The sequence below is a fragment of the Trachurus trachurus genome, assembly GCF_905171665.1.
Source record: "Trachurus trachurus genome assembly, chromosome: 23".
NCBI classification, from domain to species: Eukaryota; Metazoa; Chordata; class Actinopteri; order Carangiformes; family Carangidae; genus Trachurus; species Trachurus trachurus.
The window spans coordinates 17,793,997-17,821,566 of NC_139912.1; the positions used below are offsets into that span (position 1 = coordinate 17,793,997).

Sequence of the window (27,570 nt, forward strand, 5' to 3'; positions counted from 1 at the left end):
ATGAGGCTGGAGGCCGCAGCCAGGATGGATCTGTTCAGGAAGCTGTGGAAGGCGAGGAAGCTGATCGTCGTGGTGTTCATCCCGCTGTCACTGCTTCCACTGCCGCTCATCCACCCCACCAGCGTGAGTACAGACACATGGATAACACATGGACACAGATTACTATTAGTACTACTACTACTGCTACTATCTTTAATTATATATATATAAAAAGTGTTATTATTGTTAGTCCAGAAAACTAATTTCCACTAAAACTGGAACCTATGACTGGAATCACATGGAAAACACGAATGTATTAAACCTATAGACTGTAAAGTGTCATAGAGTCGGTTACTGTAATGTAGGATATGGACAAACATAGATACACCAGGGTCACCAGAGTGTTAGAGAGTGGACAAGAAGCCATTCAAGTTACTCTAGTGTGTTAGAACAGAGATACCACAAGAGGTAAAAACGGCTAACACAGATCAAAATACTAAACTTTCTAAACATATAACAACAATGTTTTTTATTTCAACATATGATATGGGCTATATAGGCATTTTTTAAATAATAATAAAAAAAACCAAAACAACATATTGTGGATTTAATTAATAAATACCTAGAAAACATCCAATAAAGCAGTAAATAAAACCTCACGCTGAGTGATGTGCCTCCTGACTGCTGCTGATGGCTGTTGTTGTCCTGATGGGATTTTGCTGTGTGTGTATGTGTGTGTAAGAGAGAGAGAGAGAGAGAGAGAGAGAGAGAGAGAGAGAGAGAGCACCAGTCAAAAGCCACTCTGTCTTGTGTTTTGATGAATGCTTGTCCTGAGCTGTCCTGGTCATCAGCTGAGCTGTGTGTGTGGAGAGGAGATGTCGCGACATGTTGATGAGATGGAGATCAGAGCAGGAAGAGCGAGAGAGGGAGAACAACTTGACTCTGATTGAGGCCCATTGAGTTCTCTCTCTCTCTCTTTCTCTCTCTCTCTTTTTCTTTCTTTCTTGTAGCTGCAGTTTGTTTTTAGGAAACATTTGGACACATAAATCTGCACAGGGAACGGTAGGATTGTCTCCATGAGCACAAATCCTGTCACTGTTTGTCTGTGGGGAGAAACACTCACATGTTGAGTAAAGTTTTGTTTTCACAAACTAGATTAACTTGATCTTCAGTGCAGTGTGTGATGGGCTGCTTCAAGTTGAACTGTTTGGAGGATTGTGGGTTGCGTTCACTGACGCACACAGGCGTGTGATTTGTCTGGTTTGCCTGTCAGCTATAGGGATGCATGCACCGATCTGATATTAAGATGGGATATCGGTCCAGATGTTGATTAAATATCTATATCGGGTATGGGATAATGGGGCTGATCCATGATGCAGATCTGTTGGCTTCAATTCTATGTTTGTGATGTATCAGCAGCAGGACAACAGACAACAAACACAGAGCAACACTGTTTTACAAAGTTAGGAAAGTAATGTTAAAGTCAAGCCTGATGCCTTCCGAGGTTTACGGTTTATTAATTCAACAGTGGTATTGGATCGGTATTGGGTATCGGCTGATGTGATAAGCCCAGGTAACGGTATCAGCATTGGGACTGAAAAAGACAGATGGGTGCATCCCTACTGTCAACATGCACTCATGTCAGACCACAGCCATGTTGATACTGCCCTGAGACCAGCTTGACTTCCTGGCTTCAGAGATGCTGATAAGCAGCAAACACAAATTCAATATCAGCATGTTTGTCTGCAGTCTATGGTCCAAATGATCCACATCACTGATGAATACCATCACATCACATTACTGAGCATTACCCATCATGAAAGAGAAAAAGCCACATCACAGGTCGCACCTCATTTTTCTTGTACAACTAATAGTGGTGGTGGTGGTGGTGGAGGAGGGGTTATACCTCAATACGAACCAAATTGATACAAACTGATATATTTGATATAGAAATGAATGGTTCTCTTTTAATTTTGGTTTATTTCAAAATACGAGCATAGGGAGATGGAGAAAGTGTTGCCACCACAACTGTAAAAAAAAAAAAAAAAAAAAAATTACACCTAATGAAGAGTGAAAAAGAAACACAATGAAATATTCTCACATCTGCCATCACCATATTATACTGTATATCTGTTGTTCTTATATCAACTTTTCAGCTCATAAATTCCAGTTTTAATATTTGTTGTGTTTTACAAAACAGTATGTAGATCAGATGAAAAGATTTACTAGAACAGAACATTACAGGTCTGTGTCCATTAACACATTGCCCATATTAGTAATAATTAGTCATTTTGTCCTTTATCCCAAACTGCGTCAGCATTCTTAATTCACCAGAGTGATCAACCCACCTGAACTGCTCTACTCCTTTAATTCTACTGTTATTTTCAATTATTTTATTCCATTGTGTTCTTATTGTGCTTTTACATTCAGATTTTAGTGCAATTAGTGCTGTTGTGTTTTCTGTTGCTAGTGAGCCAAAGACAAAACCCCATAATAGAGTAGAATAGAATAAATCTTCCCCATTGGAAGATGTGTTCTATTCTGTTCTATTCTATTCTATTCTATTCTATTCTATTCTATTCTACTTAGCTAAACAGCAGCTATACAGTGTGTGTTGCGTTATATATGAGCGTGTGTGTGTGTGCGCGTGTCCCAGCTGTTTGTGTTTGTTTGTAGCATCATTAATATTCAGAGCCAGTGTTATGTGCTGTCACGTTGTCCGTCAGCTCCGACACCCAGCAGCCCTGCTGTTATGTCAGGGCTTGCGGGTGTTTGGCAGGAGTGGGCGGCGCAGGATGAGGCCCAGAAAGAACAAAAGAACAAACAACTTCACTACAAAGAAAAAGAAAGAAACAATCCCAAGCAATTAAGTTATATAATCATCCCACCACCACGCTGGATTTTGGCCCCACGTGGCTTTCCTACCACACCAGGGACCCCAGACTGCGTGAGGAATGTGACAGGCGTTCAGGGTGACACTTGTGTGTGTGTGTTTGGAGTGGCACTGAGTCCAGCTGCTGCAGGACAGAACATCTGCTGGACGGAGTCAGGACAGGTCAGAGACACGGGGGCAGAGCCAATGGGCAGATATGAATCATGTCATGCAGTCACGCTGGTGCCATTTTGCATCCCCAGGAAGTCCCAGTAGGTTGAAGTGTCAGCTGCTGCGTGGCTCTGGGTTAGTTAGACCACTTTGGTCCAGACTGATATAGCTCACCAACTGTTTGATGGAGCAACAATGATGAATCCTATTGATCCTTTGACTTTTCCTCTAGTGCCACCATAAGGTTGATGTTCTTTTTAGCTTTAGATCACTCAGAATGTCCATGTGTCTAAAACTTGTTTTACGACTGTAACAATCAAAATTTATGGATGTAAAATAGGTTGAGATTCTTAAGGTTTAGTATTTAATAATTCCATATTTTTATTTTTAGTCTATGTGTTGTATGTCCAGAGTGCTAGAATTGGAGTATTTAAATTACGTCACCGACAGCTTCAGTGTTGAGATGAGAGCTGCGAAAGGGAGCACAATGTTTTTCTACAGAATGATGGATGTAAATTGATTTTTCTTTTAGTAAACTTTTGTTTTTTGAAAACATCTTGTTGTACATTCTTATAAGAACACATGTGGCTTTGACACCACGAAGGAAAGCCACAAGAACGACCTAATACCTAGTAAACCAAAGACATCCCATTGTCTCAGCTGTACAGTAGTTTGTGTTTAGTGCTAATGTTGATTTCGTCTCTATTGGTTTTCTATAGTAGCCTACTTGAACTTGTCCATCAGCTGATACTGAATTTTGATCAGAACATGAATGATATCTTATTTGACTGTCAATCATAAGATGATTAATAATAATATGATCAAATAAATAACACTTCCTAGTTGTCCTGACCTTTTGAAATGAAAGCTTTACTGTGGGCTTCATGTTTTGCCTTTTTACTGGTGGGACTTGTAACATGTAGCCAAATTGCTAGTAGTTTGCCAACGGCTAACGCATTGTTAACAGTAAATCAGTTCATTGGCTTTAATGGTAGCAACTTCCTGTGTTGACTATATTTTAGAGTGAAGACCAGTGCATTTCTGGAAAAGTTTGAACTGTCTGTGAAACTCCAAACTGAAGGTTATTAATCATTTCTGTATCAGTCTCAGAACATCTCTGTTAGTATGCTGCTGAAAATGGTAAACATGATCCCAGTTTAACATCAGCATGTTCGCATTGCCATTTGCATGTCAGCAAACTGCTACTGTAGCTTTACTGTTGTGATAAACTGAGCCCTTCATGACCCTTCAAATTATATAATGCTGCCTTTAAGGTCCTGTGGGAAATACGGTGTTCAGAATTATTCTGATTTCCATTGTTTTTTGTGAGCAGAACGTGTTGGAATTTCAAAGAAACAGGCAGTGTCTGGTGATAGGCTACATGAATGTGTTTTGTCTTTTACATGCACATTTCAATTTTTGCTGGGATTTATTGACAGAACATGTGGTCATACTTTTGTTGCCAAAAAATAAAATACCGGTAGTGGGCCAAGGAAATAAAGGGAAAAAACAGTGTTGATACAAACTATTATTATACTAGGCTACATGTACCAAAGGGATTATGAACAAAGAGCATTAATATATGGAAACGTCTCTATTGTCATAATTATAATGTCATATTACAAGATGTTCATCCAATGAGGTCACATTTACTTATGCTGCAAATTAAAAGTTGCTGTGAGACAAAATCTCTCAGAGCAGCATCGATGAATTTTAAAATGCCCGTGAGTTTCACTGGTTTGCATAGTTTTTCTAAAACAGTTTTGAGGTATGTCTTTGTAATGACCCGCAATCCACAACTGAAGACCTCACCTATATCTGTCTATTTACATATGTGTGCAACAGTGAGTATGTGTGTGCTGATTGGTTCAGTTCTGCAGAGCAGCTGTAACCTAATCTGTCGGTCACTGTGTGTTTTTCTCTAAATACCAATCATCTCCATGTCCTGAGTTGATAACAGATGCAGGATAACAGGGGATTGACGAGACAATCAATGAGTTCAGCTGTTACATAGAAACTGTCCTGTCAGCTGTTTAAAGGAGAAAAAAAATCAAACAAATAAATAAATAAATGAAAACTCGGGGCTTGAAGAGAAAAACTTCCCGCTCAGCTGAATCAAGTTTCAGGTCATGGAGATACTAAACCCTCCTGTTGACACCAGGCTCCATGTGGTTAGTTAATATTTACCAACATGCCACATGACAAAGACACTGGTGCTAACACATTTATAATTAGCACTAAATCAGCTAAAGGGTTAGTTGATGGAAAATCATTTATCTTATTGGCAGATATAGATAATTTCTTAACATGTGCAAACACTATTGTCAAGGGAAATCAAATCTTCTTGCCTGAAAAATGTATCGATCATACAGTATACAATTGATTTACTGACATTTGTTTTTATCTCAAAGTTCAGAATCGTGTTTGCAGCTCACGTGAACTGTTACAAATTCATTTGAATGGTCTTCATCAGTGATTGAACTGAATCCCATACAGATGCACTGTCTTTGGTTCAACCCTAGACCCTGACCTGATGATTATGTATCAATAATAGACTGTTAGGGATAGGGATAGTTCAACATTTTTGGCAAATTGGCCTGTTGCCATTGCATAGTCATAGCAGTAGGTTCGGTGACTTTAATTGTCGGTGCAAGTTATTTTTAGAACGGCGGAGCAGAGCCGCGAGCTGCTACGCTACGCTACGGAGGCTGATGGGATTTCTTGGTTTCCCTCATCAAACTCATCAAATACACAATCCAACGACTCCAAAACACTCTAGTGGACAAGTTTTGACCTGCACATTCACCACGCTATGAGATAATAACAGAACGTTACGAGACAGAGTTGTTTTCGAGGTAAATTCATGCAAAGCCGCTGATGCACGTTCCCGTCCTCTTAAACCTCTTCAAACTTCAAACAAAACTAATAATGATAAAAATAAGGATAATACAGTCCTTGTGGTTTTGTTAGTGCAAGATGGAGAATCACAGGAAAGATGTGATTGTTCCTTTAGGAGTCAAACCCCATGAAACTTGTTAATGTAGAGGAACTGTTGAGGTCCACACACAGACATACACACACACACACACACACACACACACACGCTGTCCGTTTCACCTCGGGCTCTCCAGCATCACATTCTTTCGCTGCCTCAGAAAGTCAAGTGAACTTTCGCCTGGATCCCAAACTTTCCTGCTCGTCTCAGCAGCAGCTGCCTCTCTGTTTACTGCAGAGTCTGCATGTCGCTCACACTGGAGGTAAAAGAATATCTGAAGATGAAAAAAAAAAAAAAAAAAAAAACGAAAGAAGATGATTTTACATCTGAAACAGAACCAGGCCTGACGACAGAGCAAACAGCCTCTCCTCCGTCTGTATCGACCGGCGGCCCCTGACACGTCTCAGGATAAAGTCTGGTTATCACAGAGGTCACATCAGTGGTAACTGCCTCTCTGCTGACACAACAGCTCAGAGAGAGGACAGAGGCTCATGTGAATGTTTGAGGACCTGATTGAAGCTGCTGTCCCCTTTAAATCAAAGACCAATAATCAATAGTCAGTGACTGCTGAATCAGGCCATCTGTGTCCCTGTGTGTTTGTTTATTCATCCCAGTTTATCTGTTTATCCTTCCTATGTGCCACCTCTGTTTTCCTGTTGCCGCTCAGGTCAACAGGTACATTTTCAGCTGAGCTTGAATTCTGTTATCAGCCTCCTCAGTTACCTCATGTTTCCTGGAGGTTATGCTGATTGAAACTATCAAAGAAGGCTTTTTTTCTCCCATCTCTTTGTGAGGTTGGTATTTGTCCTGAGGGGTATGAAACCGCTGCAAGGTTTCCTTTGATTATGAACTCAAACACCTCGTTCTGTTCTCAGTCTAATCCAGAAGCTGGGCCTAATGCTGGGAAATGCCTCTTTGCTCTCGCCAAGTTCCTGTAAATCCACAGTGAAGCAGCCACAAAGGGGCACAGAGTGGCCGCAGGCGACGTCCACGGCCCATTGGTCCAGCTGGTCGCCAACACTCCACAGGTTTTAGCCTGTAAATCTTTCGAAAACATCGCTAGAGCTGTTTTAGTTAGGATTTATTGGTTTCCCTCATCAAACTCATCAAATATACAATCCAAGTTCAACATTTGCCATAATCCCTGTTGTTTGAGGAGTATAGGTTCGTTACCTTTAATTGTCGGTGCAAGCTATTTTTAGAACAGTGGAGCAGAGCCGCAAGCTGCTCAGAGCTATGCTACGGAGGCTAATGGAATTTCTTGATTTCCCTTATCAAACTCATCAAATACACAATCCAACAACTCCAAAATGCTCTGGTGGACAAGTTGTGACCTGCACATTCACCACGCTATGAGATAATAATGGAACATTACGAGACAGAGTTGTTTTCGAGGCAAATGCAGAGACTCCTTGCCAAAAAACTGCCCCTGGCGGGAACGCGCATCAGCAGTTTTGCATGAATTTACCTCTAAAACAACTCAGTCTCATAACATTCCGTTATTATCTCATGGCGTGGTGAATGTGCAGGTCACAACTTGTCCACCAGAGCGTTTTGGAGTTGTTGGATTGTGTATTTGATGAGTTTGATGAGGGAAACCAAGAAATTCAATTAGCCTCCGTAGCATAGCTCTGAGCAGCTTGCGGTTCTGCTCCACTGTTCTAAAAATAGCTTGCACCGACAATTAAAGGTAACAAACCTACTCCTCAAACTATAGGGATTATGGCAATGGGCACATTTGCCGAAATGTTGAACTATCCCTTTAATGCGTCCTGCGTGTGCTTTTTCTGTTTTTCTGTTCATACGTGCCCGTGTACATGTGTGTTTTCAGGTGTTACGTGTGGACAGAACTCACACCTGGACAGAGATTATTTATGCTCAAACCATTTAATACCATTTATCATCAAACAAGTCAGTGTGGGTGTGGCCTGTAGTGGCAGAGAGCTCTAATTTCTGTTTTCAGACCTCACTGGATAAACCTCATGTCTTTATTGAAAGGTCAATATTGTAGCGGTGTTGCCATGTTCTAAGTTCCTGGGCCACTCTGTCTGTAGACAAACTTGTTTTCATGCTCCACTAAATTCATGCAACCTCATTGTGAAAACCCAACACAGGAAACATGTCCAGTGGGCTGACACTTTGACCCCAGGTGTTTTTGTTCTTTTGTGAGTTTCATTCTTATAAATCAGATTTATAATCTGTGGATTTATTCAGTATCTTTAATGTGATCGGCAGATATCAATCAACTCTGGTATGCATTACAGATGTTGTACATTCTATCACACTTGTAAAAGCCTGACATGACCAAAATGTTGTGTTTTGGTGGCCTGTTGTGAGCACAGGCAGTGATCATGGTGGGGTCGGGGCCGGAACAAGGTGATCTTGTGACTAGAAGTGTGAAATCCCATCTACCAATCAAATGTTTCTAATGGAAATCACATGATAATGATTGGTGGTGACCAGTAAGACCAGTGAAGTGTATATCTATAAAGTCACAACTGTCTGTGATTTTCAGATTTCGATTTTATATCTACATATTTAAGGTCATAATGTTCATCTTTTAATTTTTCTTATCATCATCACTGGCCACAAAAGGTGGCGTGCACAACCTGTTATGTAATTAACACTGTGTCCAGTCATCTTAAAGCAGTGCTCAGTGCAGCCAGCTGAGCAGCAGGTGGATCATACCAGAGTACTTGTGAGGAGTCCGGTGCTGTAGTGGCTGTGAGGTCTCAACAGGTCTGGACTGGCCTCACGCTTCATGGAGTCCTGCAGCTAATTCTCCCTCTCTGGATTTATTAATTTCAGATTAACTGACCCGTTACTGCAAGATGTTCTGTTTACATAAAAGTACCACAGGCTCACACAGCATGTGTCAGTGGCGGGAACCTCTTATGTTTGGGGCCAAGGTGGGTGGGCGGGCCAGGAACAAATTAAACACTCTGAAGATATTAGAAATAAAACCACAATGGAAAACATAGTAAGTGCTTGAGTTTGGGTTTTAATTGATGTGAAAGGTGTTTTCATCAGGTCTTATAACACACATCACGCGATCCCTCTTTAGTCTTGAAGGTCGGGGAGCCCGTCACTAAGCCTGCTGGGGTTGCAACAGAGCAGCATGAGGGGGCCGCTGTGTCCAAGTTATACAACCACAACACAAACAGATTAATGCAGCATCAGCGTGTGTGTGTGTGTGTGTGTGTGTGTGTGTGTGTGTGTGTGTGTGTGTGTGTGTGTGTGTGTGTGTGTGTGTGTGTGTGCTTGTTTGTTTGTGTACATGTGGGATTGTGCAGGTGAAGCCAACCTGGACTTCGCTTCACAGAGCAGGAACTAAGATGATATTCAAAAGGCACATGTTTGTGTGTGTGTGTGTGTTTGTATGTGTGGTGTGTGTCATTTTTGACACCAACCTGCACACATATTGAGCAACAATGATTATCACTGGCTCTAGGATCATTGTGAACCCGGTCCTTCTCTGATGTTCTAATGCAGCCTTTCTCAAAGTGGGTGCCGTCTGACTGCGTCAAGGGTGCCGTGAAAAAAATACCTCTTCTGACATTTCATAGAATAGGCCTACATTCTCTTTAGGCTATATATGCAAAGGTGCCGTGTCCACCGTCTACTTTCCATTCAGATCCTATGGAGCTCGAAAAAAAGCTGTCGGACTTTCCTTTTTTTGTCGCGGCGCTCAGAGCGCTCAGAGTTGAAATATATATTTATATATATACCAGCTGCGGAATGGCTATCAGGACAACCAGGAGATCTCCCGGTCGGCCGCCCAGCCAACATGCTCCAGCATACCATCGAGCAGGTTGCCCTGAGCGGTTATGCGGCCTTTATGACCAGCCTCAATGAGGGTAATGATAGTCATGATTATCATGATAATCTTCAAGGTTTCCTTGAATTAATTGAAGTTAACAGTCCAACCATTATTTATACCACTTCTTGTCTTTTTACATCTCACTCATGGTTGCGATAGTGACGCAGACTCTCATCAATCCAGACTACTAAATGATTTTTGTTTAGCCTCCTGTCTTTATCTAATTCTTTTTGTTCAGATATAACTGAACTTTCATGACCAAACATATAAAATAACCAGCAATGTTTGTTCGTTCTTAAATTGTAGAATGGCGCAAAGCCTCATGGGAAATGGGAAACGCGCTAGAGAAAAGTCACTGAGAAAGTTATTAAACTAGCGGCTACGGCTAAAAATAGAACGACTCACGGAAGCTAAACAGCAAAGTTTATCAGTCCTGTCCGTGTGTCACGTTATTTATAAGTTATATTAATTTAACAAGACAACACAGTCCGTGCTAAGTGGGCCGGTACGTCGGTACCTGGTCGGTGCGCGGTACCGTTACTTCTGGATTTTAACCACTTGAGAGTCGGAACCTATGGGCACCGAAGCATGTTGGTGAATAGGACAAGACCCGAAACCGTGGCGTGTGCAGCGCTGTCAGTAAGATCCATTCGCAGAGCAGAGTAGGGAGAGGGAAATATAGCCTACCTGACTGGATGTAATGTTATGGTCAGCAGCGTTAATGCTTGAGTGGCACTAATTGCAGCTCTTTCACCCCATTCAGCATTTAATACAAATCCATGATCTAACTGGTGCCCACTTCTGAAGGAAATAGCAAAATATAGCTACCCATATTTCTTATTTTTCTTATTCTAACCCTGCCCCACTCCACCCCTGATATAGCCTACAGTCTATCAAGCGGCGCTGGCGGCTCGGTTCGGCAGCGTTCAGAGAGAGAGAGACACGGCCGTTGGTCACGGGCACTCAGAGCAGTAGGGTCCGTGTCCACCGGACGCTATGAAAAAAATGCGTCGTACCAGGCTCACGTCTCACATTGATGGTGAGTCACAGCCTCCTCTCTCTTCCACCGGTGGAAATTCTCTGATTGTTCGCAACGGAGTCAGAACGGAGCGGAGACGCCGGTGGATATTCATGTGAACGCGTGCCTGCGCTGCGCATGTAGACCTTTCTCTCTTCCTCTCACATTGCGGATTATTGTGTGCGTGTGTGTGTGTGCATATGTAGGCTACAGAGGCACCTATGCATAAATACTGTAATACTGTCCCATCTAAATAAACAGGACATTTACATTTAGGCTATGCAGTGTCATTTTGAATTATATTTTACACAGGGGTGCCGTGAGATTTTATGCACTTTTGAAAGGTGCCCTGACTGAAAAAAGTTTGAGAAACGCTGTTCTAATGATGCAGCATGGTGACGAGGCGTTCACTGTTCCCTGTTCTTCTTGCAGGAGGCATGCTGCGCCTATGTGCTGATGGTGACGGCCGTCTACTGGGTGTCAGAGGCCGTTCCCCTGGGTGCTGCTGCTCTGGTCCCAGCCTTCCTCTACCCACTGTTTGGGGTGCTGAAGTCCAGCGAGGTGAGTCCGTCCTGTCTGTGTATTTACTTGTGTTTTGGTTGTCAGAACAAATGATGAGAAGAAACAATGTTATAATTTCGTTTGACTTCTCAAAAATCATGATCAGTACTAATAGACTAATTAAACACTCGTAGTTGATGTCCACTCTTTCTTGTGTCTCTTTAGCAGCACAGTTAGCTGCTTATGCATCAGACCCACACCTCCATCAGTCTCCAGCAAATACTGTTAACTTTGAATAGTGGCTCAGTCTGATGGAAAATCACCTTGTAAACAGCTTCAACACAAATACAGACAAAACAGTAAAAAGTCTAATCAGTCTCTGAATTACAGCTCTTATTTAGGGATTTGATCTTAGGTAAGCAGCTACCATAGGGTTCAGGTTTGAAAACATCAGTTGAACCAAAGCTGTCAACCAAATTCTTTGTTAACTACGACCGAGTATTAGGGCCACATTGAGAATTTCCCCCCCCACAGACTTTGAGAATAAAGTCATAGTTTTACGAGTAAAAAGTCATAATTTTATGAGAATAAAGTCATAATATTTTAACCTGTTGTTTTGGAGGAGGAACGTTGTTAAAATGAGGCTGTGGAGCATTTTGTGATGTTGTACTGAAGTATAGGTTTCACAAACAGGGAGAGCCCCACTATGTAGTTTTCCGACCTTAAAATAGGGGTGGGCGATATGGCAAAAATATCATATCACGATTTTTTTAAAATGAAGTCACGATTTCGATTTCGATTTCATCACGATCTTAAATCGAAAAAAGAAAAACAGACAATTTAGGCCAAAGAACCTTTCTGAACAGATCTAAATAGTTGCAGTTTTGCCAACATGTGCAAACAATGTAAACATAGTAAAAGGTAAACAACAACACTCTGATAAAGTGCACTCTTGCAACATAAAAGGTAGCTTTCAATAAACATGAAAGTAAAATATCAATGAAGACATTACTGTTTGTTTTATTCAACACAGTCATTTTAACAGGATTTTAAGTGTATCAAAACACTAAATAGCTGGTTGAAAAGGGTCAAATAAAGTAACTGTTGTTATCTCTTTTAGCAAACTTTGCAAATGTCCTTTGTTTGCGCTTTGCAGCATAGAACTGCAGTTTATAGAATGTGCCCCAGACGATCCTACGATCTCTGCACTTTGGCAGATCGTCTACACGCTCTAATCCTTCACGATCTAATATCGCCGTATCGCCCACCCCTACCTTAAAATAATGTTTCTAAACTCACTGAAGTGGTACATCACAGCTCTGCTAAGCTCCAGACCCCGAGCTCAAGCCCAGTCTCCCTGCGCCCTGTGTTGGGCCACAAAGCCGACAATGACCCCTCCAGAGCTAGAGCTCTGGAGCTTTGCTTGGCACCACAATGGCAACAAATTCATGAGGTAGCTGACAGTTGCTATTCTCAACCAGAGTAGCTACCAGCGCCACAAACCCTATCTTTTGGCACATCAGCACCACATTGTCATCAGAAGGCCTATCAGGGCTTTGAAAAGAAAATGCAAGAAAATGCATCTATTTCACAGAAAGAACCAGGCGGACTTGGAGGAAGTCGCTGTTTTTTTCCTCATAAAATTGCCACTTAATTTCTCGTAAAATTATGACTCTATTCTCGTAATATGATGACTTTATTCAAGGAGATGAGACGTAACAAAACAGAGGTATCTCAAAAAAAAAATCTTTATTGAAAACAACACTTTAAAAGGCGTTTATCTGCTTTTGCAAATGAACTTTTCATTTTCAATTTTCATACATATTATAAACTTTTATCTTCATACAGTATGACCAGGGGATGCATGTGCTAATAACATGTCCCCTGATAGACATACAGACTATTACAGCTCTGTATGGGCAGAGAAGAGACAAACTCTGGGAGGGAACATTGAAATTAGCCAATGAGGAGTTCAGTTGAACATGACCTCATTGTGCATATGCAAATGTTTGCCCTTGATTGGTGCCAATAATGAACTCTGATGGCCTTAATCTGTATGATCCTGTTGAAGTGTTTATGTGTAAACTTACAGATGTGTTCATTTAAACTAAAGTATTTTCATGAGGATCCCTGTTCTCCGTCATTAGTTATCAGACATCAGTTGAAAAGAGGAGTTTTGTGAGGATACACATATGAAAGGAGCCATGAACAGTGGCTCTGACTGTAAATATCCCAGTGTGTAATTCTTACAGTGTGCGCTTGTGTTATTTAGGGCAGCCGGTAAACTATGTTGGGCTTAACTGGAATGCTGTTACTTTGTGCTACAGTGAGAGTCAGCTGATCAGATTTCTGTATATGTGAATGTACAGTAATTCCAGATCAGACAGAATGTGGGTGAAAGGCCTCTGTGTTGTGAACTGGCTGAGTGTTAGTCTCCTCTGGGGTTTGTGCGGTGCTGTCGTTACTCAGCTGTGAAGGTTTTATCAGCCGTGACGTATAGAAAACCCCATTAACCTCAAACTCATCATCATTATGTCTTTATATGTATATACAGCCTCTGTCTGATGGTACCTGGGTACCATCTGGTTGGTTTTATACCACTAATGCAGTTTTACTCCCCCCCTCCACCCCCGCTCTCCCTCCCACCTCCTCACCTTTCTTATCAGCATTACATAAAAAGTGAGTCGTACACCTCATGTGACCAAATCGCATTGACAAACAGTGACAAAGCTGCTGTAAGCCTCTTGTGATGGCGTTCAGTAAATATGCCAGCACGCAGCTTTATGCAACGTTTCCAGTCTGTCATGGTTCTCCCAGTTCCCCCACCAGTCTCCACCAGCAGGCTGCATGTGTGGATCATCACACATCCTCGACTTGTTGAGTCATCAGAGCTTATTGCTGTTGGATACTGGATGTTGAGTTTGATTGGTCCATCACTGCAGCAGCATCAGTACGGTTAACATATAATTATCTTCATTTTCCAAAATACTGTATCAGATCCCTCAATGGTCTTCCCAATCAGAGGAAGTCATTGATGAGCTGACAGTCCACTGCGTTACAAAGCACAGTGATGAGGTTTGAATAAGGTAGAAAACATTTCACATGAATGGAATCTGCATGGGGTGCCCTGGTTGCTCACCTGGTGCAGCGCGTGCTGTAAAGGCTTAGTCCTAAATGCAGCGGCCCAGTTTCAGTTGGACCCGTGTCCCTTTGCTTTGCCTTGTGCCCTGTCGTAGTGTCGTTCCCAGACGTGCATGTTTAGTCACTCTGACCCCAGATCTGAGCATGGTCTGGTGAAGAATCATCTGCCTCATCTTTATCTAATGAAGCATCATTCAGTGTCTGCTTCAATGTAACAAGTAACTTACAGAACTTCAGTGGATAAACCAAAAAGAGGCAGGGTATATATATATACGTATATATGATCATTCAATGATGATGAGAAAATGCACTCCGGGTGGAATTGAACCAGGCTACACCATGGCTTCTGATTATAGGGGCTGTACACTGCCCTTATACCACCATATTATTGAGTCTTCAGTCCTTCTGGCCCTTTTTTTTTGCGGCCACATCAACACGGCTGCATCTTCACGTGGCCGCCTCGGTTGCATCATCAGCGTCTGATTATCTCTGGGAATCTGTTTCTGTTCTGATTTCTGTTTATAAAAAAATAATGAAATTGTGATTTTACTATTTTATAGTCTTAACCATCGATCAAGAGAATGACTTTTATCTGCAGTTGCAGAATATCATTAAAATCACTGTCTAAACATCTGAGAGAGGAGGTTTTGATGGCTGAATACCAGGAGTAGCTTTTTCTTCTTCTGAGTCAGACAAAGACAGGGGGTAATGAAGTCGTGTTTGAAGGAGGAGGAAGTGCTGCAGGTTGTAGGTGAGAGGTGAGCAGACGTGGGCTTATACAATGTTGTGAGGCCATGAACTCTGCATGTGGGAAGTAGAGCAGATTAAAAAGAACAATTGGCAAACTGTGAGATCCAAACCGAGGAGGGGGAAGTAGGGAAGTGGGTGAAGGAGAGAAACACAAAAGCCCCATGATGCCTTCCTGTCTGCTTAGATTTATTCATTTTCATGTGTGTGTGTGTGTGTGTGTGTGTTCAGGTGGCAGCTGAGTACTGTAAAGACACCACTCTGCTGCTGATGGGAGTCATCTGCCTGGCAGCCTCCATAGAGAAGTGGAACCTCCACAAACGCATCGCTCTGCGCATGGTGATGATCGCAGGGGCCAAGCCTGGCATGTGAGCAGCACACACCCGCATGCATTCACTTCTTCACACACACAACCAATATATCCTCATTGCACAGATTGACACGAACATGGGTCAACGTCCCTCATTCTGTCTCCTCCAGGTTGGTGCTGGGCTTCATGTGCTGCACAGTGTTTCTGTCCATGTGGCTCAGCAACACGTCCACCACAGCCATGGTGATGCCCATAGCTGAGGCCGTGCTGCAGCAGCTCATCTGCACCGGACTGGCTGACAGTCACGAAGACTCTGAAACTGTAGAGGCACCAGAGGAGGACAGCGGTACGTCTTAATATACAACATCTGCACACAACACTTATGTATCCACAGGTGTGTAGATACATAACTGGGGTGGTATAAAGTGCTTAGAAAGAAGATGAATGATGGATCCATAAACTCTTTTCTAAATCCAGTGTGCAGCTCCCCTTTGATAATGAATGTTGTTGTTATTTCCCCCCCACTCTCTCATAATTTCATTCATTTTTTCATTCAAAATTTCAAAGACACATCCTTCTTTCATCCTTTATTTTTATTTTTCATTATAGGGCTGCAACGATTATTTTCATTATTGATCAATCTGTAACTTATTTAAACGATTAATTGTTTAAATAATCAATTAGTTGTTTGGTCAATAAAATGTTAAAAAACAAATCAGTGTTTCCCTAAACCACAAGATGACGTCCTCAAATGTCCTGTTTTGTCCACAAACCAAAGAGAGACTCAGTTTATTGTCATAAAGGAACAAAGAAACCAGAAATATTCACATTTAAGAAGCTGAAATCAGAGAATTTTGCCTTTTTTTCTCAAAGAAACTACTTAATTCAACTATTTGATTATCAAAATAGTTGATAATTCTAATTTTTAGAATGATTGAATGCTGATAATGATGATGAATGTTGTTATCTGCAGCTGTTTCAGACCAAGAGGAGAACGTGGACAAGAACAAGTTAGAACTGCTCTATCGCAACGACAGGTACATGTGTGTGAATGTGTGAATGTATTCAGTGGCGCTCCTACACTCAAAGAATACACACTAAAATTTACATATGTCACAAAAGCACATGCAAACTATCAGTACATGCTTAAGTTTTCTGTTATCCCCTGAATGCCTCACATGCAGACAACACATGGTCACAGTGGTTTGGGGCAGCATCAGTGTAACGTCTTTATGGGATGAAGTGGGTTTATAGTTGTCACTGGGATGTTTACTGATATGATGGCCATCAAGGGCCACTTTTGGCCACTGGGCCCTAAACAGAAGTTATGCAGTACACATTTTTAACATTTTAAGGACGGAAGATTTTCAACAAAGCAACAAAGCCAGAATGATGAATATGTGATTTGATGTCAGCTCTCTTGTTACTCCTCATTAACATTATTTCTCCTCTCTCTCCTTCAGTGACTGTACCAAACAGGAGCTCTCTACACTGAGTGAGGTGAGGGATGGAGTCTGTTGTGATACAGCAGTAGTGTTGCTTTCATCAACGGTCATGTGACGATAACTATAATCAACTATATAATGCAATATTGTTGATGATTAAAAACAAGACTGAATGCAGTTTACAAAATAAATACTCTGCTAAAATGTCTCTACATTGACCAAAATGTTTCCTAGGCTGTGCCGCACTGCGCAGACGCAGGCAACGTCACTTCCTTTATGTTGAACTTGAATGTATTCATTTTTTTCTGGCATTGTCAGTCTTGTGATGCTATTTTATTTATTTATTTTAATTAAATTTAAGTGTGTCTTTGGTTGGTAAAATAAATATGTTGAGCAGAGCATCTTCCATGTCTGGAATGGATGTATTCTTTAGTCTATAAGGTAACAATAATATAATAATAAGATAACCACGTTTGAATTGTGAAATGGGTTTGACTAAAAGAAACATTTGGTTTTGTCTATACTATACTTGGTAATTAAAATACGTAAAACATAGATTAAAATACAATTTTAATTGACTAAAACTAGACTAAAATGCTCAGACCTTTAGTTGACTGAAACTTGACTCGACAAAAAATAGTATGAACATGACTAAAATAAATAAAAGCAAAAAAAAGACTAAAACTAAAATTGAAGTAGGCCGCCAAAAGAAACACTACAGCAGAGCAGAGCTGAAGATTCCATGAGCTGTCAGTGAAGTGAAGTCTCTCTCTCTCTCTCATCCTCAGGATCAGACTGCGGAGGTGAACGGTCTGGGGCTGAGGCCGGTCTCCAACCACGGCTACATCAGACACAACGGACACCTGCCGCAGGTTAGGAATGTAATACCAGAGGTTAATGAGGCTGGAAACCAGAGCGAGATCCTCCACCCTCTTCCCCCCTCCCCTTCTCTTCCCACTTACGATCAATTAATGTCAGGTACTTGCTCCACTTTCAGGTCGCCATCGAAATACCGAATGTGAAGCGAGTCCGGGCCAGGAGAGACTCCCAGTACCCCACCAAGAGGGATCACATGATCTGTAAATGCCTGTCGCTCAGCATCACCTACGCTGCGACAATCGGTGGACTCATCACCATCACCGGCACATCCACCAACCTCATCTTTGCTGAGCAGTTTAACACGTAGGTACATGCGCACACACGAGCGTCCACCATCCACTGTCAGTAAAAATAGATATCAAAGCAGCTTTGAAAACGGTCTGAGATATATTTTTGGTCCAGCTCTAGCTGTGGACGTCCGCAGACACAATCATATTTACAGCCTGAGTGATTTCTTGGCTGCTGTGCTGCTCAGCCTGAAACACTTCATGCTAACTCAGTGTCTGCAGCACACACAGGACCTGAGATCAAACTAATCAACCTCTACAGCCCGAACAGAGCCGATTTCCTCCGGCCGCACCGCTAAGCCCGGCAGAATGGCCTCCTTCATGTCGCAGCTTGTTGGGCAAAGGTCAGGCTTTGATTCTCTGTGTGTGTGAGGGACGTTGTGGTTGTAAATCCAAGGTGATATTAACCAGAAACAGAAAAAAAAGCAGTGAATATTAAAATAAACATAATTATATCTTCAGGTTGGGTGGATTTTTTAGTCACAGATGTTAGATTTTGGGGATAGTTCAACATTTTGGCAAATTGGCCCATTGCCATAATCCCTATAGTGCTACTGCTTGCCGAAAAACTGCCCCTGACGGAAATGCGCATCAGCGGTTTTGCATGAATTTACCTCGAAAACAACTCTGTCTCGTAACGTTCAGTTATTATCTCATAGCGTGGTGAATGTGCAGGTCACAACTTGTCCACCAGAGCATTTTGGAGTTGTTGGATTGTGTATTTGATGAGTTTGATGAGGGAAACCAAGAAATCCCATTAGCCTCCGTAGTGTAGCTCTGAGCAGCTCACGGCTCTGCTCCACCGTTCTAAAAACAGCTTGCACCAACAATTAAAGGTAACAAACCTACTCCTAAAACTATAGGGATTATGGCAATGGGTCAATTTGTCAAAATGTTGAACTATCCCTTTAACTTGAGAAGAAAAACAGCCTCAGGTTGACCTCATGAAGGAGGGAGGGGCTCCGGTTATGTTTAGGTCAGTCAGTCCAAGCTCTCGTCTGCAACAAGTCCATGCAAGTACTGTACGTCAAGGCCACACAACACACACACACACACACACAAACACACGCTTTAACTGGCACACTTGACCTTGTGACTGAGGTGAATGATAAATGTTCAAGCACCTGCTCTACACAATCCTACGTACAGATAGACTCAGTGACCTGTCTCCTCTTATTCCACTGTTTATGTGCTTGTATTACTGAGCTTGTCAACTGGTGAATATTTCTGAATTTGGACTTTTCCAGGTTATTTACATCTCATAACCTGTTAATATTCAGAGACTCAGCCTCGTGTGTGAGGTTTCTCTCCATGCATCCTGTTAAATATGTCAACATTCTCCATGTAGACAGTCACCACATGTGGTTGAGACATTCCTGCCTCCTTCAGATGAGTCGACCCACGTTACCGTATGCCCTGGATCTGAGACCATCTTATTTAGTCTAACATGGCAGTTTGAACAAAGTTGGAGGACAGGGGCCAGCTGCTTCTACCTCTCTACCTCCATCCATCCAGGAACCTGAACCATAAAAACAGCACACACTGGTCCTGGCACAGGCCCGGGGCTGTCACAGTGATTACCACCCAGCTGCTCTGACCTCTCATTATGGGAAGTTTTGAGAAACACCTCAAGAGAGACAAACTGAACCAAGAGCAACAGGTCTTAGACTGTGTTCAGATTTGTTCATCAGTCAGTCACGTTTCTAACCCTGGTTAACATGCTTCACAAACATGGATAAATCAGAAGGCTGTGTAAAGATATTATTAATAGATTTTTTTTATCAGATTTTGATATGATTGATGCGATCATCTCAGCTAACTAAAATATAAACATTCATTTTAGACAAAGAAACATTGGCTTGGATCACAAACTGAAAATCATAACCATACTTGACGGTCTTGACCTAGTATTTACTGGGTTGGAGACATTGTTGAATTTCATCCATGTCTTTAACTTGTTTTATTATTACTGCAGGATCAGTATACTGTCAATAGTGAGATTCAATATGATAGATGCCTGAGGGCCGTTGAGGAGAGAGCAGATGTGTCTCTGCAGCACATATTGTACAGTACGTCATCATCATCACCATCATCATCATCATCTCTGACTGTCACCTTTCCCCTGATTATTGTCCGTACAGCTCAGAGCTCAGTGAAGCACGTCTGAGCAAACACACTTTATCTCCTCTGCAGCTTTGAATGAGCCGGAGGAGACTCTGACCCTCATCATCTTTTCTTAATACTGCAGTTTTCATCCGTTACAATAGTTCTGACTTGGAATATTTAGCACATGACCATCCTCTTTCATTAAAGACTTACTTTAGTTGTTATAGGACATCAGACAGTCGTACCACATCAATGCAATCACAATTTCTTTCAGGTTTTGGGGGTTTAGAATGAAGAAATTGAAGTGAAGTCAAATATGAAACCAGATGAAATCAGGTCTGAGATCAGTGCTTTGGGGTGGCTGTGATTCAGGAGGTAGAGCAGGTCGGTGGTTCAGCAGCCAGTCCTGAACCCTGACATGCCTCAAATGACTGTTGAGCCAGCATTAATACATCTTTGGAAAATACTTTGATTGTGAAAGGTAGAATGAGGAATGGGTATGAAAATTTGAATTACTTTATATCTGTCAGAGAGGATTATATACAAAGTTTTTGCTAAGGCTTTTGAAAATAGTTATGAATATTTTACTCATGCGTTAAGAGTCTGGTTAAGTCTTTATATGACAATGTTGCAGAGCAGTCATCACAGTCAAGACATTAATATAAGATCATATTCTTTCCTTCTAATTAACATTGAGTCCACAGTTATAAATATAGGAAGTCATTAAGGGCCATGCTGGATCATAACAGATTTACAGATTTACTAAATTTAGTGAGTCATTAGTTACGAATGTTAATAAGGCATTAATAAAGTGTTTCACAACAACCACTCGGGGTGGAGCTGTTACCTCAGCCAAGCGCGTTATGTAATCATCCCTGACTGTTTGTGTTGTGCTGTTTGTTTGTCAGCAGATTAACACAAAAAATATTGAGTTTTGTAGTGAACATGGTGCAGAGATGCGGGTCCAGATCCTGGTCCTGGTCCAGAGAAGAAAACATTACAGTTTAGTGCAGATCCTGATCATCTATGTGGGTTGTTTGACTTTGACTGTTTGTTTTGACTGTAAAATAAAAATAAAACCCAATTGACTTATTCTACTTCTTCTGAAGTCTCGTGATCAGATAAGTTCAGGTAACAACCATTACTACTTATTGATTTTCCTTTAAAACACAAATGATTGGAACAGATCAATGTTAAAGAATAATTCAGTGCAGTGAACGTCCAGCTGCTCCACTCGCCCCAGCTCTCCTCTTATCAGCGTGGAGAGTCAGCTGTGCCGCTGCACTGATAAGAAGATGGGAATGACAGCAGCTGTCACTCAGAGCAAACACACCAGACCTGTTGATGGGTTCAAATGCTTCGTTTTAACCCTGAGAAGGTTCAGTTTCTACTACATGACTACATCAAGCTGTCATTGGATAAATGTTAAAGGACACAATGCACAGCCCCTGAACACACATACACAGACACACACTTAACTCTCTCCCTGTCTCTGTGTCTCTTCAGTCGTTATCCAGATGCAAAGGTGATCAACTTTGGTACATGGTTCATCTTCAGCTTCCCCATCGCCATCATCATGCTGATCCTCACCTGGCTGTGGCTGCACTTCCTCTTCCTGGGCTGCAAGTGAGTGTGTGTCTGTGCTGTAGGCTATTTCACGTGTGTGTCCACTCCTCACTACCTTATCATTGTGGGCTCATGATAATCCCTCTGTCTGTATATTGTTGAAGCGCGCCACTGCTTCTCATGCCCTGTGGGCTGCACTCCGCATGTTGTGTTGATGTAGTTGTTGATATCGTTGTTGTGTTTTCAGCTTCAGGGAAACATGCTCGCTGAGTAAGAAACGCAAGACCAAGAGAGAGATGCTGTCAGAGAGGAGGATCCACGAGGAGTACGAAAAACTGGGACCCATCAGGTGTGTATATGACCAGTGTCAATATAATGTTGAATTTCCATATGTGTAATGTTTATATAGAATAAAAATGAGATGATATGATGAACTGTTAGACATTTTAATGTCAGTTTCATACAGTACATAGGCATATAAACACATAATATGAACATGAATACATCCCAAAGCTTACCAGTAGGCTATATGTTAACCAGTAGGGTCCAAATGTCTGAGATTCAGTACTGTAGACTCTGTCAAGAGACATTTAAAAGGACAGAGTACATGTACAAAATGTACTATTGGTATTTCATAGGTTTTAAACTTTTGTCTTTACATTTCCAGTGAATGTAAATGTGATATTAATATATCCTCTTCTGAGTGATATAGCCACACACACAGTATGTCATATATTACATGTGTGTATGGGATTGATGTAATGACCAGTTTCAGTTGAATCCATCACAGTGAAGAATCTGTCTGGTCCTCACCGCTCTGAGGTTTTATGTGAGAGAGTGTGTGTATCTCTCACACACAACCAGACATGACACTGTGGGGCATGTTATCACTCATGTAATTGTTGCTCACAGGCTTTTTGTGCGCTCTCTCTCTCTCTCCCTCTCTCTCTGTGTTTGTGATTCCCAGCTACCCAGAGGTGGTGACTGGTGTCTTCTTCATCCTGATGACTCTTCTGTGGTTCACCAGAGAGCCAGGCTTCGTGCCCGGCTGGACGTCTCTCTTTGAGAAGTGAGTAGCCAGAATCCTGCAACACAAACCACTAACATGAGTAAAGATCAGACAGTGGTCAGTGGTCAGTGGTCCAGTTTGTCAGACTGTCACACAGCCTGAAAAGTGCATAGACGCCTGTAAGCATCTCAACTCTGAGCCTCTCTTCTGATTGGTTCATCGACCTGTTGTTACTAGCACTCAAGATGTAAAACCATGGTGAGATGGGTTTTGGTACACCTACATCTTCTTATGAATCAATCGCTTGAATTAAAACATGAGAACACACTCAAAGAAACAAAATGCTGTATGGTGGGTCCAGGTGGATGGGGCATAGCAATGACTGCTTTGTTGTGACATCACAAAGTCACAGGAAGTCCTGACAGCTGGTTTTAAGGCTCAGTTTATTTATACTGTATGGAGTTTTAACACCAACATCTGCATTTATACTGTATGGAGCTTTAACACAAACATCTGCATTTATACTGTATGGAGCTTTAATACAAACATCTGTATTAATACTGTATGGAGCTTTGATAGACACATCTGCATTCATACTGTATGGAATCTTCCAACACATAATCTATATTTTTGTCATGAAAGATAAGACAAGGTTCTGCAGATCGAAAGCAAAAAAATAAAATTAAAATCTCTTCCTTATCTTGAATTTGTGCTGTGTGTTTTCAGGAAGGGTTACAGGACAGATGCAACAGTGTCTGTACTTCTTGGCTTCCTGCTCTTCCTCATCCCAGCCAGGCGACCCTTCTCCTCCTCGTCCTCCTCCAGCTGCAGAGACACAGGTCAGCACCATGCACTCGTCCATCTCAGGGTTTATCCCCCCACAGTCCCAGGAGGGTGAGGTTGTTCAGCACTGCAAAAACAACCTCAGTTACTATTCACATAATTGACCATGAAGATCCAAACGCCAAATCATGGTTGTTATGGTCGACTCCATTCTTCAGATTTGCAGCTGCCACACACTAAATATACAAGAAAAGGGGAAACAACTTAATATCAAGAGAGTGTAAATGTGTTTTGGCTTTATTCAGAACAAGCAGCCAGGAGCTCTTGTTCCATCAGGCTTCTGTTTGTGTGAGCAGACTGTGCAGGTTGATTTACTGCCTGTGTGCTGCAAGTTCACTAGGTCAGTGAAACCTCTGCTTTAAGAGAAAAACAGCTCAGGCTCAGACACGGCATGTTTTTCATGTCCGTGACACAGCTTGAAAACACTGGAGACGTCTGACGTTCATCGCATTTGACTGTTTTCACGCAGCTCTGCACATGATGCTTGATAGTCTTCAAACCTCTAAACAGCAACACGATCTGAAAGAGAGGCAGAAGTTCAGGAAAACAACTGCGAATTGTGTCCGGTTTTATTTTTATTTTTTTTAAATTATGAAGATTTAAACAACAGGAGTCAGTACACAAAAAAGCTCCGGGCCTGGGAATCGAACTGAGATCCTTTAGCTCTCCTAATCACTGCATGCCCTTCAGTGCACAACAGGTCAGCTGAAATGGAAAAACAATAAGAAACTGATGATATAAAGGAATATTCAAAGGGTTGAATGGAACTTTTCATTCAACAATATGTATATTTTCCCTTTGATAAATATCAGATACATGTTTTAGGTATCATGTTTTACATTTACTGTTAATTTCGTGGCTGTACTGACTTTTTTCTGTGTTTTGAAACCACTAGGTGATGAGTCAGAGTCCGACCCACTGGCCCCCATGATCACCTGGAAAGACTTTCAGAGGCTGATGCCGTGGGAGATCGTCATTCTGGTGGGGGGAGGCTATGCACTGGCTGCCGGTTGCAAGGTACTATGTTTGAATTTATACCACGCGCACCAGGACGTTACTGCATCATGAGGGCGAGAGACTGGCTCTACCCTATGAGGATGCTAATAGCATATGTTTTGTCCATATGTGTGTGTGTGCAGGTGTCAGGCCTCTCGGTGTGGATCGGCAGACAGCTGGAGCCCATGAGTGGTCTTCCTCCCTGGGCCGTCACCCTGCTGGCCTGCCTGCTGGTGTCGGCGGTCACAGAGTTCGCCTCCAACCCCGCAACTCTCACCGTCTTTCTGCCCATCCTGTCTGCGCTGGTACGACACACACTCCTTCACACACACAGGAAAGAAAAAAAGATCTGTCTGCTGCTTTGTTTGTTTTTGTAAAACTGTAGAAAACAAAAATAATACACTGATATTGCTGAAAATATTTCATCTTCCACCTGCTTAACTGTTCACATTAAGAGAAACTTCGACCAGGGGTGCCCAAACTTTTGCATACCACTGTAAATGATCACAACAACCAGGGAAGGGATTCAGTGGGGCTGTATTTCCCAATCTAAATGAGGTGCCTTGATGAGGTGATTCTGATCTGATGTGTGCCTCATGCACATCATCCAAAATGAGAAGTCAGTCCATTTTAGAAGGTGATTTAAAAACATCTTGCTGCATAACATGCATGGTTTACATGAAGCATGCATGCAACAGTGTAAAGGTCAGTCAATGCTGCTGAACACAACTGTCCAAAATTGGTAGCGCAGCAACACAAATCTGAAACCTGTGGTATGTTAAAAGGATAGTTCAACATTTTGGCCAATTCACCTATTGCCATGATCCCTATAGTCTTTGGAGTAGGTTCATTACCTTTAATTGTCGGTGCAAGCTGTTTTTAGATTGGCGGAGCAGGGATGGAGGCACATGGTACTTTCACCTTTCTCTCATCAAACTCAAAAATCGAATACACAATCCAACAACTCCAAAACACTCTCGTGGTGAATGTGCAGGTCACAACTTGTCCACGAGAGCATTTTGGAGTTGTTGGATTGTGTATTTGATGAGTTTGATGAGGGAAAGGCGTAAATACCATAAGCCTCTGTAGCTTTAGCTGAGCAGCTTGTATCTGTGCCCCGCTGATGTAAAAACAGTTTGCACCGACAATTAAAGGTAATGAACCTACTGCTAGGACGATAGGGATTATGGCAATGGGCGAATTTCCCAAAATGTTAAACTATCCCTTTAAGTCATACAGAAAACTTGGAAAGAGTTTTCATAGGGTTGTTCATTCAGCATTGGACAGGTTTCCTTTAGTCCTATAGCATCACGTTGACTGATTGGTTCCTCCTGCCACACGTGTCATCGGGGAGCATTATTATCCCACTCATGTTTTGGTCGAGCTGCCCCTCTCTCTGATAGTGTAAAAGTGTCATGTGACTGTTGACCTCTGACCTCTCAATTGCTTTGTTCTTCTTTCCTTTCTTCATCTGTCTTTCCTGACTTCCATTACTTCTCTTCTCCTCCTCACATCTCCTCTCTGCCTCTCTGTCCCTTCTTTCTGACCTCCCTCCCCTCCCTCCCTCCAGTCCGAGACTCTGCTCATCAACCCCCTCCACACTTTGATCCCGTCCACCATGTGCGTGTCGTTCGGGGTCATGCTTCCAGTCGGGAACCCCCCCAACGCCATCGTCTTTAGTTACGGCCACGTGAAGATCAGCGACATGGTACGACCGACACACACACACACACACACACACACACACACACACACACACACACACACACACACACACACACACACACACACACACACACACACACACACACACACACACACACACACACACACACACACACACACACACACTCTTGCACATGCACTCACACAGTCACATGCTCATTCTGCACCTGCAGTATCAAAGGCAGAAGTTTACAGTGTGTCACAGTTGTTTTATGTAATCAGACAGTTGAAGACTCATATTATTTCTTAACTCTTCGCAAACTGAAAAAGTTAAAGGGATAGTTCAACATTTTGGGAAATTGGCCCATTGCCATAATCCCTGTAGTTTTAGGAGTAAGTTCATTACCTTTAATTGTCGGTGCAAGCTATCTTTAGAACAGCGGAGCAGAGCCGTGAGCTGCTGAGAGCTACGGAAGTTAATGGAATTTCTTGGTTTCCCTCATCAATTTCATCAAATACACAATCCAACAACTCCAAAACACTGTTGTGACCTGCACATTCACCACTCCGCCTCGTAACATTGCATTATTATCTCATAGCGTGGTACTCCTAAAACTATAGGGATTATGGCAATGGGCCAATTTGCCAAAATTTTGAACTATCCCTTTAAAACTGCAATTTAGAATTGCTTCAGAACTCTTCTGGCACATCATGTATCTGTCTTTATCTCCTCTCCAGGTGAAGGCAGGCTTCGGGGTGAACCTGATCGGCGTGGCGGTGGTAATGTTGGCCATAACCACGTGGGGCGAGCCGCTCTTCAACCTGTCTGAGTTCCCAGCCTGGGCAGTGGCCAGGAACGTCACAGGGAGCTTATAACCACCGGTCTGAGGGGGGGCCAGTGGGAAGAAGTGGGGGTGAATCAGTGAGAGAGAAAGAGACGGGGCAAATGTTTCTGTGTGGAAAGAACATATGGTGTGCCAAGAGGATGGTCTTGCTCAGAGTGTAGACTGTTTAGATGGATGGAGGGAAGGAGGAGAAGAAGACGAGAGAGAAAAAAAATCTGTTGCTTACTTTTAAGAGTTAGAGTTATATTTTTTATCCACCACAAGGGGGCGTTACAAGGAACATCTTTGTGAAGCTGGCCACTGGATGAAGCGCTTACCTCCAGTGAAAACCTTTTTTTTTTTTTTACATTTCTGTTGTCATTTAAGAAGATTGAT

General features: G+C 42.2%; 1 protein-coding gene across 1 annotated transcript; it reads left to right on the plus strand.

Moving 5' to 3' along the window:
* On the plus strand, positions 1–27,226 carry slc13a4 (solute carrier family 13 member 4; the record flags this gene model as incomplete). Its single annotated transcript, XM_083999719.1, has 16 exons — positions 1–123; positions 11,288–11,416; positions 15,476–15,612; positions 15,725–15,900; positions 16,528–16,591; positions 17,018–17,054; positions 17,788–17,871; positions 17,997–18,181; positions 21,778–21,897; positions 22,085–22,186; positions 22,805–22,906; positions 23,573–23,685; positions 24,585–24,706; positions 24,829–24,990; positions 26,256–26,393; positions 27,089–27,226. The coding sequence occupies 16 exons, from the start codon at positions 1–3 to the stop codon at positions 27,224–27,226; spliced, it is 1,932 nt and encodes a 643-aa protein (XP_083855845.1).
* Positions 27,227–27,570: the final 344 nt, after the last annotated feature.